The 21316-nt window shown below is 33.3% G+C and overlaps 1 protein-coding gene across 25 annotated transcripts in view; it reads left to right on the top strand.

Moving 5' to 3' along the window:
- Positions 1-21316, top strand: part of DMD (dystrophin) — a 2611869-nt gene that overhangs the window by 1160333 nt on the left and 1430220 nt on the right. For all 25 annotated transcript variants that reach the window (XM_021079543.2, XM_085006422.1, XM_085006420.1 and 22 more), the window contains 2 exon segments: positions 4144-4385; positions 6788-6968. In XM_021079543.2, the coding sequence (XP_020935202.1) occupies positions 4144-4385; positions 6788-6968 (423 nt within the window).

The following is a 21316-nucleotide window of genomic DNA, read 5'->3' as shown; positions in this document are numbered from 1 at the left end:
CAAATGATTGATTCTTAAAACTTTTCAGATATTTACACTATTATAAAACTTAAATTTTTTTAAGCATAATTCTATGAAATACACTTAAAATTATAAGATATAATAATAAAATTATTCATTAGGTGAGTATTCACTAGGAAAACAGGACCTTTATTCTACAAAAGTTTTAAGGGACTTTCTCGTAATCTCATTACTAGTTCTGGATAATGGCCAGTTAATTCATGAAGTTGAAGTAATTCATCTTGATATTTCATTTAAGAGATACACATTAAGTAATGTGCGAGGTGACAATGTTGTTGCTCTCTCCCCCAAGTATTTTAAAGCCAACTTGAAGCAAGAGAGACTGTGTGCGTGTTGTATGTGTTTGGCTTTTTGTGTCTCTGGCTATCGCTCCCCTAATGTTTGTATTCCTATGAAGTAAGCTATTGATTTGGTGGTGGGTGAGTTCACAAGTACAGTGTATTTATTTCATACCTACTCTAAGCTGAGAACTCTATCAGATACTGCCAGTAGAGATTTTCTTAAGAGGGGGATTTATAATTTAGAAATGTTATAATCTAGTTGAGCAGGAAGCATATTCACATATGAATTGATACAGTATTTACATACAAATCCTTAATAATAAGATGTCTGAGTTTCTTCAGCATCATATATTTACTAATGATATCTCGAAATTTCTATTTCTAGTTTTTGGCATGGCTGTCCTTTGTAACTTAAATTTCAAATGACTATAGATATATGACCAATTATTCCAAGATTCCCTAATAAACACTTAAACAGATTCATCACTGGTTGATATAATTTATTTTTTAAACGTGTAAATATATTTTCTATATCCAATATTAGTACCATTTTATACAAAATTATCACTAGCTTTAAAAATATTTATCATTTTCCATAAATGACCCCTTCAGTCATTAAAAGGACTCCCCTCTTCCTAATTGCGTGTTTTGAAAGATCTGGTCCCTTACCTGTTTCCTACATGTTCTTTTTCATTTTGTCTTATAGCATTGACTACTATTTATTGATTGTCTGGTATATGTCATACTTGGTGTAACACTTTAGATACGTTAACTCAGAACCCTGATGGTGTCCTATGATGTCAGTTCTATTTTATCCTGCTTCCATGGATGAGAAAAATGAGACCCAATGAGATCAAATAACCTAGTTCACCCATTTAGTAAAATATAGGGGGATCAAATTTGAACTCAAGCTTGCCTAATACCATAGTTCTTACTGTGAGTTTTTATACCCCTTTACCTGCTTTTACCATTTATCCTAATATGGAGATCCTTATTTTACATATTATATTTTAATTGTCTTTGTTCAGTTTTAAAAATCCGTATGCTAATATGTGGAGATTGATATATATTTCACAGTAGATTTATACTCAGTTCATTTTTTTTCATTTATATCACTTCCTTTTGCAGTGATGTTTAATATCTGGACATTTTTTTGGCACATTGAACTGATAGTTTTTGGTAGTGGTCAGAAAGAGCCCATTAAATTCTTTCTCTGGGTTTTAATAGATAGCATAGAACTTATTGATACTTCATTATAGTTGGATTTATATTTTGCTGATTAAATTAGCTTGTATTATTCATATTGAAAATGAATTTGTGATTTCATTTTTCCAATTGCTAAAAGGCCTTCATATGGTTGACCTCTTTCAGGGAGAACAAGGTAGTTTTATCTGTATCCTCTTATCATTTGGATAAATCCTAAATAAATTCAATCTAGCATCATTCCACAATACCTTTAATTTACTTTAGCATCTCTTATTTGGCTATTGTGGACTAGGTCTACCATGGACTTCCTTTTTCTAAGCGTTTATTCACATTTAATATATGCTGAAAATATTTCTCTGAAACATCTGATCATTTCGATCTATGGCATATTTTTGAGTCATTATCTAACATAATTTAAAATCTCTCCTTTGTATATTTTTAAATTATCCCCTTTCATTTTCCAGCAATAATGTTAGCTTTCTTTTTTCTATGGCCACACCTGCAGCATATGGAAGTTCACGGGCTAGGGGTCCAATTGGGGCTATAGCTGCCAGCCTACATCACAGCTCACCCCGCAACACCAGATCATCAACCCATTGAACAGGGCCAAGGATCAGACCCACATTTGCATGGACATTATGTTGGGTTTTTAACCCACTGAGCCATTAGAGGAGCTCCACTGTTAGCATTTTATCATCACAATTTTTCTCAAACTGAGTGCCTATATGACTGGATATTTGGATTCTTGTCTTATACTTTATAACAGACATGATCATTTTACAACTTATAGTTTCTTAGTAGCATCCCTCAAAACATATTTTGATATAATTATTCATCACTGATCAAAATCAAATTATCCCAAACAGTATATCCCACAATACAGATGTCTCAATAAGATCAGTTGCTTCTTTAACTGTTAGGAGAATATAGAGGTATATTTAGCTCCTGCAAGCCATGGGCTGCCTTTTATAACTTTGCATATGGAAACATGCATATTTTATTTTTATACTCTTTAATTTCTCAATTATTTTTATTAAAAAATAAATCACCCAAAGAAAAAGGAGAGAGATTGTTATCAATGGTATTTGCAAGGTTTGTTTTCTCCAGTGTCATCCTGGATAGTGTTAAACTCTGAAATTAGTGATGCTAGGGTTGTATTTCAAATGAATTGAGAGATGTAGTTTGGCAGCATAAATAACATAATTACAAGATGAAAATTAGAATATCTGAGCAGAGGAAGACAAAAGAGAATAAAATAATATAATCATTCAATTCATGCTTTTTTCTTTAAAAAGCGTGAGGTGGGAGGCATGTACAAATGAGCCAAACCACAGGCCTCATATCTGTGACAGATGATCTTCAGAGTTTTAAGTAACTCACTTGTCCATTAACTAAATCGTATTACCAGAAAGTTGAATAAAATAAACATTCATAAAAGTAGATTTTCCTGGACAGTTTGATCTTCACCAAATGACTTTACTCCTTAGATATTTTAATTTAAAGGAAGAATCTTATAGTGAGCTTATAATTCCCTTGGAAATCCCTGGTAATATATGTAAGAATATGAAATATTCAATATTTCAAAAATATTAGAAAGTTATCACTGCTATCATAGCTATGTTTTAACATGCATGTCATACTTAATATTGTGTGTGTCTGTGTGTGTATGTAAGAATATCTACATGTTGTAAACATTATAGAGTTACTAACATGATATTGCTATACTTTCATGCTATGTTTAGGATAATATATACCTGAATTGGCATTAGTCATATATTACACTTTGACAAAATTTTAATAAGATGGTGTATGTTAAAAAAAAATAGCATATTCCCTAACACATAGAAAATTTTCTAAGAAGGCTAAAGTTCATAATGATAGGCTTATGTTCCATTTTGCCCATTGTAGCTTTTTTTCTGCTTTAGTATTACTATAGATGATTTTAAAACTTTCAGATCAACTTCCACATTTGTTAATGCTATGTAAATAACTTGAAGACCTTTTTTCATATTAGAAAGAATATTTTTCTAATACCTGTTTCCTTTCTTTGGACTCATGGGCAATCTGTTTATTTCTGGCTTTCTGTAGCATAAGCAGTGAATTATTGATTTTTGATATATACTCACTTTTTTCCTTTTTCAAAAATCCAAATAATAACATTTCAACTAATTTCAAGATCATTTTTTGTCTTTTACTTTTGTTTTTCTTTTTTCATTTTTTCAAGACCATTTAAAAAATAAAGTTGTAAGTTACTTTTTAGAAAGACAGTTTAATTATATACATGATATTTAATTTTTATTTGGAAACATCCAAAAGGTTTTTGTCTATGATCAATCTTCCACCTGCATCAGAGCTTTGATGACTTTTGTTTTCATTTAAATATATTCTATTCTTCTCCATTTATGTGTCCTCATTTATTACTTTATTACATTCATATTCTTTGATAAGATGCAACTCTAAATATTTACAGTCAATCAGAAATTATCTTGGTACTTAAACTTCTTTATCAGTAAATAAATGATTTGTTTGAAATTATTCATATGATGAATACTTTTAAATGTGTTTCATTGGTTTTCAGGTAATATCTTTCAGTCTGTGGTTTCAGTGGGTATATTTTTAAAATCTGTCTTTCTAGAGGGTGTTAATGCTGACAGTATCAAACAAGCTGCAGAGCAACTGAACAGCCGGTGGATAGAGTTCTGCCAATTGCTAAGTGAGAGACTTAACTGGCTGGAGTATCAGAACAGAATCATCACTTTCTATAATCAGCTACAACAATTGGAGCAGATCACAACTGCTGCTGAAAACTGGTTGAAAACCCAACCCATTACCACATCGGAGCCAACAGCAGTTAAAAGCCAGTTAAAAATTTGTAAGGTAAGAATCTTTCCTCTCATTGGGAGCATGATCAATAGGAATTTCTTGGAAATTTCCAAAAGGATAGCATATTCTTTAATAAGAAAATTTCACTTCTAAGGGTTTAATTAAACACAGTAAAGATCAAAATATAAGCAAAGCAAATCAGTTTTAAATAGGTAACATATGGTTGGCCAGATCCCCCAAAACATATTTAGAGTAGTTACACATAGTTCATCGATTTTGTCAGTTTGCAAAATGGTGAGGCTGTTTTGGTGTATGGGAACCATGTATATCCTAGGGAAAATGGCCATTAATTTGGAGGTCTTTCTTATGATAGCTCAGGTGCTAAGAGCACAATCCAGTCATATGTTCAAAATGTGGAATCCACACAAACACAAGGAGTTGATATACTGTTTAATCAAATGTATGAGGGAAGTCTAAAACTGATAGTCCACTAAATTATGATTATTTACTTTACAAAAATATTTTATATATGTGCTCAGAGTATAGTGGAGGTACAAGGGCTAGTACAGTAACCCAGCATCATAGCCGTTAATAACCTTAGGATTGAAAGGATCAGGGAGAGAGAAGTTAGAGAAAGCCAGAAGGAGTCAGATGCCCATTGTAAAGGCAGCTTTAAGAACCAGCCCAAGGGCCAACACAAGAATGCATTGTTTGAACACAATATAACCTCCTTTTTGCTCAGCCCTGAGCCCTCGCAGACCCCCCGGGTCAAAGCAGCTTCTTTTCGGCAAAAGCCCTTCTTTTCCGTAAAGGGGAAGACCCTCCTTTGAAACCTACTTGACTCAACTCATATAGTTATAATCACATCCCAATGTGCTGCTGAAAGTTTTCTTTTTATCTTTTAAAAATAATCAGTGGCATTGTCTAGTAGGTAATATTGCTACTATGAAAGGATCTATGTAATAAGTTAACCTCATTCAGTCTTAAAACGAAAGTTGCTCTCTCTAAAAGAGTATGCATCACTTTTATTTCCAGGAATCTCAGATTTATATTTAGTTCATAGTTACTGTAATTATTTTGATTTCCCACTCCTTCTAATTGGCTTGTGATACAACTTTAAATTTTAACTAGCCTATTTTTTTTTACATTTTTGATAGTAAACAATCTTGAAGAACTTTGTTCTAGAGGTAGCATAGTTATGCTTTATAAGTAAACAACTATGGTAATAAATATTTCAAAAAATGCATGTTAAAATTTCTGGTTGCCTTCAATTTATATATGTATCAGATACATATGAGTTGCAACTTCATTGGAAATAAGAGTATGAAAACATTTATATCAAGAACAGCACTGTTCAAAAGAAATCTATTGCAGGCCACAGATTTGAGCCACATGTGTAATTTTAAATATTCTAGAAAGGACATTTAAAAAGGAAAAAGAAACAGGTAAATAAATGAATTTCAATAATGCACTTTATTTAACCTTATGTATCAAAAGTATCATTTATTTAATCATAATTTAAAACTATGAGAGCTTATATTTGTATGTTTTCCTACTACATCTTCAAAGCTTGGTGTATGTTTTACAGTGACAGCACATTTAAACTTGGATTAACCACTTTTTAGGTGCTTAGTGGTGACATGTGACTATAGACTACTATATTGGACAGCATGACAGAATATCCACGTGATTTTTTTCAACCAAACCAGAGTACTCTTGAGAGTGAAAGGGGATGCTATTAGCACTTAGTCCAAGACAAAGAGAGAAAAGCAGAGCAAATAGTCACTCTAACTAAAACAATGGTAATTGCCTCTTCAGTCAAAAGTAATAAGACTATATGAAACTTATATAATTATAGAATATAAATATGAGTGGATACATAAAAATATTACATAGATCACCCACATATATGTATGTGTATATAATGTACATGTATACATATATGTAATCTATATAATGTTAATATACAAACATATTTTTGTAATTTAATGTAGTGTGTATATATGCAGATATATATAGATATATACAGTTTGTATTTTATGCAAATGAATTTAAAGAAGAAAAACTTCATTAAGTGGTCTTAGAATTTGAAGCAAAGGCATATAATTTTGAGATAAGAGGAATGTAGAGGAACATCCATATTTGAGTTATGGAAAAGATATAAGGTCATTCATAGTACTTTTCAACCGTACACATTCATGCCCATTAATGTTCTAAATGATATCATTATGAAATTTAAAAATCATTGTATATGCTGTTATCTACTGAATGAAGAGCCAAGGTCATCTTCAGTTGATAACCTATGGCAAGAGACTTGCTTCAATAATCATGGATGTTTCTTATCAATGTTTTGATAAGGGCACTAAGCTAAGCATTGCCTTTTAATGCTTTCCTTTGCAAAAATGTACTGTATGCAAAGTAAAAATGTTATTTTAATACTCTAAATTATGGTACAGGATGAAGTCAACCGTCTGTCAGCTCTTCAGCCTCAAATCGAGCGATTAAAAATTGAAAGCATAGCCCTGAAAGAGAAAGGACAAGGGCCAATGTTCCTGGATGCAGACTCTGTGGCCTTTACAAATCATTTTAACCAAGTCTTTGCTGATATGCAGGCCAAAGAGAAAGAGCTGCAGATAAGTAAGTAAAAATACTTAAAAATGACTTCATATTTTCTAAGTTATTTATTTATTGGGAAAAGAGAAAAAATAATTTCCATCAAAGAAACCATGCTCCCTACAACCTGTAGTAACAAGTAATGAAATGTTGTTGTTGGAAAACAAATATATTAGATTTCCATTTCTTGTCCCTTCCATAATAATTTCATGACTGTGAAGAACAAGTAAACTGTATGTTGTATATAAGCATAACTTCTCCTTGGTGGGTTGCAAATTTGGCAATCAAATGCTTTGAACATTGAAGAAAATAAAAAAGCAATTGAAGGCTTGTTAGTGTTTTTTTTTTTTTTTTTTTTTTTAATTGCTTTATTAGGGCCATACCTGCGGCATGCAGAGGCTCCCAGGCTAGGGGTAATCAGATCTACAGCTGCTGACCTACATCACAGCCACAGCCACGCAGGATCCGAACCACCTCTGCAACCTACACCACAGCTCACGGCAACGCAGGATCTTTAACCCAACTGAGTGAGGCCAGGGATCCAACCCGCAACCTCATGGTTCCTAGTCGGATTTGTTTCCTCTGTTCCATGACGGGAACTCCGTTAGTGAGTTTTCATTAAATCCAGTTTGCTTTACATACGAGAATATTTAGCTGGGTATCTTGCTAATACTTCTAGCAATTTATATGAAGACTATTTTAGCTGTAGCACACATTGTGGCAACTGAAACTCAGCCAAGGACAAATTATTCTTTGAGCTACATTTTATTGTTGGATCACTATCACTATACAGCATCTTCCTTTTCTCATTTACTGGTAAAATACAACATAAGAGGGAAGCAGTTATGCAAACACCTACCATATGACTAGCAAACTTTTCAGGATGTATCTTTTGTTTCCCACCAAATGGCTTCTATGATATTAATACACAGTGTCCAGTTCAAGCGTCCTAACTCATCAACTTACTTTTTAAGACAGATTTCTTTGACAAGAAGTTTTATGAACACCTTTAGGCATTAGTGGATGGATTTTTGGTTCATTATACACATATACACACACAAAGGATTATAGAGTAGAACTGGACTTTAAAGCATTAAAATATTTTTTTAAAAAATCATCCTTAAAGTTGTTATGAGAAGCAAAAAATTATGTATTTATTTTATACTAAAACTTTAATCCATTGGAACACCCACTTATAATTGCTTTCCTTTGTGAAGATGCGACAGATTTACTACATAATAATATTTCTATGATCAATATAGTGTAATACACGAAGCTTTCCTCACTTTCCTATTTTTTCCTTTTATTTTTAGTGATGTCATGGAAAGAATGATAAATGCATATTTTAAAAAAAAATTTAGTTCAAAGTCATTTATTGCTGGAGGGGATGCTTATTTTCCTAGTGGAGAATCAGGTTATACAGCTTTGCAATAATGTCAGCTCCCTCTAGTGGATTTTGGTATACTTTTTGCTGAGCCTCTATAAAATCAATTGGGGAAAAGGCTGTGAATGTCCTAAATTTTCAAACATTGACCTGTTTAAAAATGATGCATTTTTCTTATCATAAAATCCATAAACCTCACTTAAAATCAAGTGCTTGTTAGTAGTTAGACTGTAACTGTTGGGCAAAAAGTTTATTCACTAGAAAATTATTTCAATTTATATAGACTTATTCCTTATATTAAGGTTTAACAGTTTTTGTTTCTTTTAAAGATGTTCAGATTGTTGATGTGTGATAACTGAGATTAGACTATGATACTATAATATAAATGTATACTAATATATACCTTCTATCCTTGTAGCCACCAGTCTACCCCTCCATGTTATCATATTATCCATATTATCTTCTCTTTATTTATCTTATATATGATGACTGTTTATAAAACTGCCAAATGTCTCACTCCATTTATGTCTAAATATTCTCTTTTCCACTGTATTGACCAAAACATCTCAACACTTTTACTCACTCTTTTTGAAAACTTGTTTTGATTCATTAATAATCATTAATTAAATATGGAGTATATAAATGAATTATAATTTATAATTGTCTATAATTTATATGTATTATGTGTATTAAGTGTTATGTAATTTATATATTTCATATATTATACATTATGCATATAAATTATATATTATATATGTATATAATTTATGTATATATATTATGTACGTATATAAAATGGTACATAAAAATTCACCATATCAAGTTAATATTGCAATTTAGTTTCTTAATAATTATTTTCAAGGAATTTTCCATGTATATGTTTTACCCCCAAACTGACATCAGGGAGTAAATTTCATTTCTTGTATTACTGCATCATGCTTTGAACATGCTAATTATTCAGGAAATAAGAGCTAACAGAAGGGCCTGGAAATCCATCCTGGCTTTTATCCCCTCTTTCCATTTTTTTAAACTGGTGTTCTCACAATGAAACAAAAACTTGACCTTTTAAGTATACTTTGAATGATGAAAATGGCTGTAAGGAATTGGTGGTTGATACCTGGCAAAGATGGTATGAGAAAATAATATGAAAAGTTAAATGCATTCTATTTTCATAGTAATTTATAGTTTACAGATTTCTTATAATTATCTTCCTTAGTCCTCAGAGAGCAACCCTTTGAGAATGTGTTTTATTTTTTTAATTTTGTTTGCTTTTTAGGGCTGCACCCACACCATATGAAGGTTCCCAGGCCAGGGGTCGAATCAGAGCTACAGCTGCTGGCCTATGTCACAGCCACAGCAATGCCAGATCTGAGCTGAGTCTGTGACCTACACCACAGCTCATGGCAATGCCAGATCCTTAACCCACTAAGCGAGGCCAGGGATCAAACCTGCAACCTCATGGTTCCTAGTCAGATTTGTTTCCACTGTGCCACAATGGGAACTCTGAGAATATGTTTTATTTTCCCCATGTTGCAAGTGACCTATTAGAGCTTGGATTGCTGAAGGGATGTGTATGAAGTAGTATAAGAAAATGAAATAGTATAAGAACTAGAATATAAATGGATGTTCATGTCATCATTATTCTTGATAGCCCCACAATAGAAGCAACCCAGATGCTCATCAACTGATGAATAAAAATAAATAAAATGGGTGTATCTAAATGATGAAATATTAAGTAATGAAAACTAAGTTTATATGCCACAATATGAATGAACCTTAAAATCTTATGCTCAGTGACAGAAATCATTCACAAAAGGCCATGTGTTACATGATTCCTCTTATTGGAAATAACTAACATATGCAAATCTGAAGAGACAGGAAGTGCATTAATGGTTGCCTAAGGCTGGAAGATTGAGGGGGTAATATTGCCTCCCCAAGCAATTGCTAGAAAACTTGTTCTAGAAACTGCAAAACCAGACAGATCCTGTTCTACCCTACACGAATATGGAAAACATATGACATAGTTTATTAGAGATAATCTATTATTTTAACAAGGAATAAATTAAGTGTTCTTTCTAAATGTAAATATGGAAACAAAATAATTTATAATACAGTTTGAATTTATTTCAGTTGTGAACTGGAAATCATGTCAAGAAAATAATTAGAGTTTTTTTTAATTCTTGTTTGGTTTGCTTTTTCAGGAAATGGGTAAAGTGGCTGTTTTAGTTGTGACAAAACAAGTGTTTTGTTATTTTCTAAAACTTCAAAAGCATGTTCTTTTTTTCTATAACTCTTTATTGTTGACATAATATCTTTGTTTTTTTCTGTTTTTAAACTGTGATAAGAAACTGTAACATGAGATATACCCTCCTAATAAACTTTTTAAGTATAGAGTAGTAACTGTAGGCATGGTGTTCTACAGCAGATCTCTAGAATTAACTCTTGCATAACTGAAACTTTATATACAATGAACAGCAATTCCCCATTTCTGTCTCCCTCCATCCCTAGGAAACTACCATTCTATTCTCTGCTCCTATGAATTTGCCTATATAGATACTCATATATATGGAATAATGCAGAATTTCTCCTTCTATGACTGGCTTATTTCACTTAGCATAATGTCCTCCAAGATTTTCAATATTGTCATATATGGCAGGATTTCATTCTTTATAATGGCTGACTAGTATTCCACTGCATGCTTATACCACATTTTCTTTATCATTTACCCATTGATTAACATCTAGTTTGTTTGCATAACTTTTTTATTGCGAATAATGCTGCAATGAACATAAGAATATAGTTATTGCTTCAAGATCATGCTTTTAGCTCTTTTGAATTTGTATCCACACCTGGGATTTCTGGATCATTTGGTAGTATTATTTTTAATTTTGTGAGGGATCTCCGTACCATTTTCCTTAGTGGTTGCAACATTGTACATTCCCATCAGTGGTGATAGGTTTTGAATTTTTGACATCCTTGCCAGTGTTTATTATCTCTTGTTTTTCTTTTATACTAGCTATCCTAGTGTGAGGTGATATCATTGTGGTTTTGATGTACATTTCTCTCATCATTAGTGATGATTAACATATTTTCATATACCTGTTGTCCATTTATACATCTCCTTTTGAGAAATGTTTATAGAAGTCCTTCGCTCATTTTTAAATGTTTATTTGCTTTTTTGCCCTTGAGTTATAGGAGTTTCTCGTATTTTTCAGATATCATATACTCTTATCACGCATATGATTTACAAATATTTTCTCCCATTCTGTACATTGCTGCTTCACTCTGTTAATTGTTCCCTTTGCTACACAGAAACCTTTTAGTTTGATTTTTAAATTTTTAATCTGGTTTGAGTTGATTTTTCTGTGTAGTGTAAGCATATGGTAAGATAATAGCTCAGTTTTATCTTTTGCATGTGGTTATTCACTTTTTCTACCACAATTTGTTAAAGAGACTGTCCTTTCCCCATTGTGTGTTCTTGGCACCCTTGTCCTAGATTAGTTGATCATATATGTGTGAGTTTGTTTCTGGGCCCTCTATGCCATTCCATTAGTCAATATGTCTGTCTCTATGCCAGTACCATACTTTTTGAAAAACTTTAGCTTTGTTATATATTTTGAAATCAGGACCTGTGGTATTTTCAGCTATGTTATTTTTCAATGTTGTTTGGGCTATTTGTGATGGTTTATGGTTCCTCATGAATTTTAGGATTTTTCCTATTTTATAAAAATGATATTGGGATTTTTATAATGATTGCATTAATCTGTTAATATTTCACCACAGTACTGTCTCACACTCTCATTCATTAATTCAATACATATTTTTGAATACCTGCCATGTGCCATGAAAATACTAGGTATTTCGTGGAGAAAATTAGGAGGGATGTTTATGTTTTCATGAAGCTTAAGGAAGAAAGGTAATAAACAAATGAATATTTAAATTATGTGATCACAGATTATAATCACTTAGAAAATGTTATTCTGGGGTGATCACTTTTGAGCCAAATCCACAGAATATTCAGGTGCCACTTGTGTGATGAGTTAAAGGAAGGATGACTTAAAGGAAGGACATTAAGAAGAATGGAAATAAACACAAATACCCCAAAGTGGAGAAGTGTTGGGGATATCAATAAGACAGAAATGAGGTCTAGAGGGATGGAAACTAGCAAATCATGGAAGATTGGTATAAAATAAGGAAGATGCAATTCATGTACCCCCCCCATAAGTTCCTGTGAAATGTTTGGGTTTTATTTTAAAAGCAGCTGAAATTCCTAAGAGAATTTCACTTGAGGGAATTAAGTAATCTGATTCACATTTTTGAAAGCTCTAAGAAGGGCAAGGAGATAGGGGAAACTATAGCCACATAGTACAGTGATAACCTTGGTCTAGAGTTGTGATATGGTAGATAAAGAAAAGTGGAGGCAGCTCTTGAAGTGATGATGATCTGGTCAGTGTGGTATGGAATACTCTTAATGAAAATTACAGAGAATGACTTTTGCCTCCTATGGGGATAATAGAAAAAATATTACGGCAGCCAGGAAAAAGTGCTCTCTATGCCCATATTTTCAAGCTCTGTTGTTAGGCCCTGCTATTCCTTGTTAAGATGCTGAGATTGGGAAGGGAAACAAAGGTTGACCTGAGCTAGGTCTTTCAACTCCATGTCAGAAAATTGACCTAATTTACTTTTATATATAGGTAAGGGATTCTTTAATTCTAGAAGACATAATTTGTATTGCTTTGTTCTTTAACTCCAGAACAAAAAATAATAACTGTTTGTAAATGTCCTTTTCTTTTAATACTATTTTCCTTTTCAATCCTACCAATAGCAGAATAATAGACATATTTATTTAAGCTGAATATATGCTATACCATGAGATATAGGAATTGATCCTTGACCTTGAGAATCTTGGGAACATATGCTAAAAGCCAGGTGAAGCATCAAAAATAAAAATATTTTTTTAAAATTATAAAAATATATTTAACTGGAGTTCTGAAAGATAGGATTGTTGAACCATTACGGCTGATTTTAGAAAATAATGTGGAAAAGACAGAAAATACAACATCCCCATCACCAAACATTTGTATTACAATAAATATTTCAGTACTGTAGTAGTTTATATCTATACAAACTTGGTGATAAAGTTGTTTAGAATTTTTCCAAAAGAGCTGTATGAAAGAAGTAGGAAGTCCTGTTAATTCAGTTTCTACACATGCACACAGAGCATGTATGTCATCACTAATTTCTCCTTATAAAATGATGGTAAAATCAAGTTGTAGTCAGCTTAATATCCACAGCAGAAGTTTCTTTTCTTCTTCTGGCCTCCCCTATGGCATATGGAAGTTCCTGGGCCAGGGATCAGATCTGAGCTTTGACCTATGCCTCAGCTGCAGCAATATCACGTCCTTAACCCTCTGTGTGGGACGGGTATTGAACCTGCTCCCCAACAGAGACAAGCTGGATCATTAACCCATTGTGACATAGTGGGAACTAACACAGCAGAAGTTTCATTGTTTTTAAATGCTATCACTATGCAGACTGCTAGTAAGTAGTCTCTCCGAATGGCTTTTTCCCAGCTTCTATATAAGCATCATCTAATAGAAATGTAATGTGAGACATCTATAATTAAAATTTTCTAGTAATCATATTAAAAGAGAAGCAAGTGAAAGCTAATTTTGAGTGCATATTTTATTTAAACAAATATTTCCAAATATTAATATAAAATAAATAATAATTAGAGATATTTTTCACTACTTTTGTAATAAATTTTCAAAAGCTGGTATATATTTACACTTGTAGAACATCTCAATTCAGACTAACCACATTTCTAGTGGTTAATGGACATAATGTATCTAGTGGCTACCATATTGGCCAGCACAGTTCTATATTCTTTCTCTCTACCATTTCTATGACATTTAAATACCTTTCATTTCTCTGAGAAGTTTTGTTTTAACTTTTTTTTTAGTGGGGATAGATAGCTGTGATTTTTTTTTCAAAAAAGTATCATAAATAACCTACTGTTCTAATGTCTCAGCAGTATTATAACTCTATCTTAAAACGGGGAAAGAAAGCTGAATTTTCAAAGTAGATCTCTGTTTATCTTGCTTTTCACTTAAGAGTATTTTACCCCTTGACATAGACTCATATATCAAAAAACATAGCATTTAATTCCACACATCTTTTTTAATAATGAAATAATCTTGCCTTGTCTCTCCTACTCTCTCCTTTGCTCTCTTTTCTCTTCTCTGAAGTCCCTTCTACTTGTGATTGGATAAACAAGATTTTCTTGAAAACAAAAGATACAAAAGACATTTTCACACTCTACTACAATTTTAGATGTCACTTTGATCATACTTTGTCATTGCCATCCCTCACATGGCTGTAGTAAAGAACTGGAGATCAATGGGAATTTTTTTAACCTTTGAAGATAAGCAGTAGTATACACAGCATGGTAGCCCTTAACATTTTCTTTTCTAATAATCCACAACACATGCTCCCCAAACTAGAGTCACTTATATTAATTTTTTTTTGTCTTTTTGCTATTTCTTGGGCCGCTTCCGCGGCATATGGAGGTTCCCAGGCTAGGGGTCCAATCGGAGCTGTAGCCACCAGCCTACACCAGAGCCACAGCAACGCAGGATCCGAGCCACGTCTGCAACCTACACCACAGCTCACGGCAATGCCGGATCGTTAACCCACTGAGCAAGGACAGGGACCGAACCCGCAACCTCATGGTTCCTAGTCGGATTCGTTAACCACTGCGCCACGACGGGAACTCCTATTAATTTTAATTTTGTAAAATATATTTCCCTATTCATAATACATTAAGAAGGTATTTATATTTGTAAATGGCACTTTAGCACATAGTAGAAACTATCATAAGAATCTTTTTTTAAAAGATGAATGTCATGTATTTATAAACAATAAATGATACATGTTAAATCCTTGGGCTATTTTTTCTTGGGCCTGGGCTGGGTCAAACAATGCCAGTAGAACTCTTGTGATCTTTTAGGATGGTAAGTCATTAAATTGGTTATGCTTATTGTCTTATTGCTTTCAGTAAAGAGCAAATTGTCAGTGGGGTTATTTATCTCTATTCCTACATAAAAGGGACAATGTGAATGACCTTAGATGGAGTAGGACTAGTTCTGCTCCTAATTTGGAATCACAAGGGCAGCATCCACACACATCTCATTGACTGGTAGAGCAGCTCTAAGTTTGCCCTTGGGTGCTACTAGCTTCTGCAACAGATCTTTTCTTTCCTTTTAATCTTAAACAGAATTAGCAATCCTTCACTAGTATTCTCAATTATGTGTAGCTTAAATGAGATAAACTATTTTATAATCACTGTTAAAATAAACTGTGTAGTTTATAATTACCGTTAAGCTTTGACAGGATAAATTACATAGGCTAATGAATGCTTTTTTTTTTAATATCTGGGGGAAAACAAGAGTAAAATAGCCTTTGTTTTAATTGTACTTTATAAACAAAAAGTCATGTATTTTATCTGCAGCCCAGATCTAGCCTCTAAGGTCTGGATTCATATGTCCCACTACTTCTTCAAACTTTTTATCTAGATGTCACAGTTAGTTGCAAACCGATAAACGCTTGGTGGGTAACTATGCAACCAAGAACCATATCCTCTTCGGTCCCTCTAACATAAGGGAACAGAACCAACATCTGTGGAGTTGCCCTATCAGTAAGCTTTGATCATCTTTGTTATTCCCTGATCCTCACCCATTTCCTCTCCTAAATAGCTGTCACATCCAAACTTCATAGTTACTGTCATCAGTGTAGTCCTATTAAACTAAGAAACTATAGTTTCTTGCCTGGACCACAATTGTCTTGCCCACACCCATTCTTGATATTGAGAGATCTATTTTCTACATTTTAGCCAGAATGATTTTTCTTAAGAAAAATCTAACCATGTCACTTCGTATGTGTATAATATGTTCAGCGACTTCTGTTTTCTCCTAGTTTAAAGGTGCCTAAAATGCCCTACCTAATATGGGCATTGCTTAGCTCCAGTCGCAGCCTGATTCATTCTTGTTTTCTCCTTATTTCATATTGATATTTTATTTATTGAAGATGATGGACTTCCTGTGTGACTTGGAGTGTAACTATTCAGTTCTGGCTGCTTCTACAGTGGCTGTGGCTTGACTCCTGGCTCCAGAACTTCCATACGCCGCAGGTGCGGCCAGATAAATAAATTAAAAAAAATAAAAAAAGGAAGATGGCATGGTCTTCCCTACCTCAGAAGCCCTAGCATAGCTAAGTTTTTTCATATTTTGCTCAAAAGTTAACCCTTATTGGCCTCCTGTCTATATATGATGTTTCTTTTTAGTAAAGCTAAAGTCGATATTAAGATTGTTATTTCTATTGGTAGGACTTCTTGGTTATCTACTTCTAGCAAGCCTAGTTCTCTTGGCTTTATATCTGATGTAGGAACTACGTCTGATTCTAAGTTTAAGTGTTCATATTCTGTATACTTGTAATTTCAATGATACAAGTGGTGCCCTATATTCTTTGCAGTTAAAGATGTGTTGATGTCATCTATAATGTAAAGAATTTGTAATGATGGTAGGGCAATTAGAATTAAAATAATAACGTAAGATTGTTCAAATTTTTTCTACTTATTGTGAATCTGTTGTACTTGTATGTGTTAATTTAGCTATTAGTATAAGTGAAATAATATATAGAATGAAAGCTAGTTAAAATATGATTATTAGTATATGATCATGGAAATGTAGAAGTTCTATGATGGGTAATGTTGCATCTTGCAACCTTAGTTGGAAAGGATATATCATAGAGATGTTTAGGGTTTTTACCTGTAACACAGCTTTGACAAAGTTATGTAAAATTTTACTAATGTATAATTTATTGAAAAAGGCATAGTGGTTATGGTGTTGGCTCATAACCAGTGGAATAGGGTTTGATTCCTTCCTTTCTTATTGATTCACTTCAGGTTAATGTAAATGGGTTCCTCAAACTTAAGGTATGGTGAAGGATATCCATGTAGTCATTCTCCATTTGTAGTAGTTAGTTCTATTGAGACTTCTCATTTTGATGCAAATGCTTCTCAAACTATAAATACTACCAATATTACTGCTGTTGGTGAAATGAGTAAGCCTGTTGATGAAATAGTATTTCATGCTGTGTATGCATCAGAGTATTCAGAATATTGTCATGGTATTCCAGATAAACCAAGGAAATGTTGTGGAAAGAAAGTTAGATTTACACCCAGAAACATTTTTACAAAGTGGTCTTTTGCTCATGCTGAGTTGAGTGTATAACCTGAGAATAGTGGGAATCAGTGCACAAAGCCTCCTATGATCGCAAACACTGCTCCTATTGATAGTAAGTAGTGGAAGTGTGCAGCTACATAATCTGCATCGTGAAGAATGATGTCTAAGGATGAGTTGGCTAAAACAATTTGTGATAAACCACCCATTGTAAAAAGGAACATAAAACCTTAGGCTCACAGCTCTTCAGATATAATAAGGATTACTGATTGATGAACCAACCCATGGGTAATGAAGTAGCTAATTCAGAAATTATGGACTTGATGGGTCCTCTTTCTGTTTTAGCTCCTCCCCAGTACAATCCACCTGTGAAACACCCAGAGCATTCACTCAGGATCAAGAGAGAAAGGAAAAAATATGCCCAAACAGCCTGAATCAGAATGCAGCGTAAGATGTTCTATGTATGCAATAAGGAAAACAGTACCCACATGTAATGGTGGTCTGGATTCTTCCATACTTTATCAAGGTTTTGAGAGAACATGTGACTTTACATAATGTAAATGATTCATTGAATAATGAAAATCAATGCATACTTGGTTGACATTCTGTTTAACAGAGAAAAATAATGTATAAATTTGTGATTTAGGTCTAGCTAGAATTATATTGGTTAATAGAAGAAAGATTGAATACTTTTTTATTATTTAATAATTCGAATACTTTATTGTTCATCTTTCCAGATTTGAGAGACTTTTGGCTTTATTCTGGTCTGTGCTGAAAAACCATGGATTCTTTGAATTTCTGGCATTTCTTTTCTTTTCTTTCTTTCTCTTTCTTTCTTTCTTTCTTTCTTTCTTTCTTTCTTTGTCTGACATATATATTTTTAAATGACCATAAAGTATTTCGCATTATTAAAACAACACTATTTAAATAATCCTAAACAAATAAAACACTTTCATCCTTTTTATGCCATTTCCCTTGTTATTTGTCTACTATTATGTAATATTTGATCTGACCATGATTCTCTTTGCATGATGAAGTGGATACTAATTTTTAAATTCAGTCTTTGTGTGTCAGAATATTCATATGCATTCACTGTATGTTTTCATGTGTGGATGCATGTGTTTTTGTGTATGGGTGTTTGTAAATCAGTTCAAAGCAATGTCTTAGCTCTGGATATGGATGTGATTCTCTAGAACATAAAATTAGTACAGAGAAACCTACTTATTCCCTTTAATGAAAGAACATATGTGCCTCTAGTCTGCTTTTATTCTCTTTCTAGCAAGGAAATTTTCTCCTTTTATTAACATAGATAAAACTGTGTATTAAACTCTTAAAATTTCCACTTATCCCTGAGTGTGTCTCCTTGATTTTCCTGTTGTATTGGATCTCCCTTTTAGCTAAAAATAATAGCAAATATACATGTGCCCAGAAAGGGATGCCATCATTAGCAAATAGAGACGAGTTTAGAATAAAATGTAGATCTCTTATCAAGGTCTAGAAAGGCCCTGTTCTCAATGACCACCCCCCCCGCCCTCATGTCCAACAACACCCCACCTTGCTCACTTTGCTCTTGCTATACTTCCCTCCTTTCTGTCCTCCTGTGTTACTGGAAACACTCATGTTTCTGGACTGTTATACTTGTTATTCCACACCTGGAAAACCTTTCTTCTCTGTATTCAAATGACTCCCTCCTTTATTGATTTTAAGTCTTTTGTCAAATGGTACTTCCACAGAAAGGGATTTTTTTATTCATGGTCTAGTCACTTTCTATCCTTTTAATTTAACTCAATTCAATACTTTTCTTATATTCATAGAGCTTCTGTAACATATACACATTTTTAAAAATAATGAAAAAATAGAAATCCTCACTCTGAGCTATCAAACTTAAGAAGTGGAATATTGCTAAAACCACTAGTATACTTTGTTGCCCCTCTCAAATTCCTTTCCCTCACCTCTGTGCCCACCCTCACCATCATCTCCAGGCAGATCTTCTGTTTGTCAGTTCTTGTTGCCGTTCTTGGCTCTTCCTATGAAAAATGACACTTCCTAGGATTCTTTTTAAAATCGGCTACCAGCTTGATTCAGCCAATGGGAGGCACTTGGAGGATACTGAAGAAGAGGAGAGAAGCTAGAATATTGTCTTTCCCTCTCATTGTTTCAGGGTACATCTCCATCAGTGGCTGAGGATGAATGCTCTGAGTTTCTAGTTTCCTCTGGAAATAGCATACCTCAAAGTCACTGCATCCCCAAAAGGAAGTTCACTGTAAATTCAGCTCCTGCTAGATGGTTCCAATGATTGGTTTCATGTAACACCATATCACACCTCTTCCCTTTGCCCTCTGCCCTTGGAGATGGCAGTGGCTTCCACTGCTAATCTATTGATTGGCCACTGTCCCTTTTGTAGATCCTGATATACTCCAACATTTTTGTACCTAATTCTCTATCTTAAGTTCCTTTTATTGCATTATCTGGAAGGATCTTCACCAACCCCCTCCCTCCCCTATACCTTAATTTTTCTACACTGGCATTTATTTCTCTTAGTCATTACAGTCTCTTGATTTGTTTGCTAATTTCCTAACTTACCAATTAAATTTTAAGCATTATGAATGCCAAAGTTTTGCTTTTTAAATTTTTACTTCTTGCTTCCCTGGTGCTCAGAACACTGAATAAATACTGGCTGAATGAAGGACTAATAAATGACTTCAATTAATTCTCTCCAAAGTGTCTACATCCCCATTTTTATAAATGAGGTCTAAGATGCTGAAATGTTAAATAATTTGCCAAAGCTTGTGGGTGGAGAGCCAGTTCCAAAGGACGGGTTTACTGAACTGCAGAATCAGACTTGCTAATTGTTATGCTATGCAGCCTCTTTCTGTAAAAAAACAGAAGGGAGAAGCTATCCTGTTAGATGTTCATAAAAAACCTGTTCATCTTTTTCTAATGAAAAGTAATCTTACTATCTTCATCAACTTTTTCTATACTTATCTTTCTCTCCTGACACGTATTCATCGTCTGGATAAAATTAGACTGATTCTTATCACCTTTGGCAAGTTTGTAATGAATATTTATTGCGTTCCAGCCACTGGTAAAAGGGAAACAAGCACTGTTTTCCAGAATGTACATGATCAAGTTCAATTAAACCAAACTTTATACATTTTATAACCTATCCAACATACCTCCTCATCGCATAGACCCCTCTCCTTCCAGATCACTTGCTCAGAGGCCTTCTCAGACAAAACTTTCTGCTTCGTCAAAATTAAATATTCCTTTACTTTACCGCTATCCATGAGATCTCTTTGCTATTACTAATAATTATCTAGCATTAAAATAAGTGTATCTAGTTAGTAGAGAAACCTATTATTTATATGAAAGAAAGTAAAGATCTTTCACAAACCTTCAATATAAAATAAGAAGTGCTGAGATTAAAGAAGACCTCTTAAAATAAACTTGGGCATGAACTTCCAAATAAATATAAACACATTTGGTAAAATGCTCAGTATCTCTTTCCAACAGTTTCTATAAATACCTTAACCATCTGAAAACTAGTACTTTCCTATATTCTTCTCATTCAGCTTATAAGTGTTTGGTGTATAGAAGTGTAATTCACATGCCATCTAATAAAAATAATGTGGTTTAAATAATGCCATTTGATATAGTGATTTCAGCTACTATTTTATACTCACTGTCTGGTTTTACCTTTTTAGGAAAATTCTCAACCGTTATCTCTTCAAATATGGCTTCTGAATTCT

The sequence above is a fragment of the Sus scrofa genome, chromosome X, assembly GCF_054392235.1.
Source record: "Sus scrofa isolate SSC_HxYL_T2T_F1_AM1 chromosome X, Sscrofa_HxYL_maternal_Yorkshire_Landrace_v2.0, whole genome shotgun sequence".
Classification (NCBI taxonomy): Eukaryota; Metazoa; Chordata; class Mammalia; order Artiodactyla; family Suidae; genus Sus; species Sus scrofa.
Note: the sequence above shows the minus strand (reverse complement) of the source record. Positions and strands in the feature narration are given on the sequence as shown.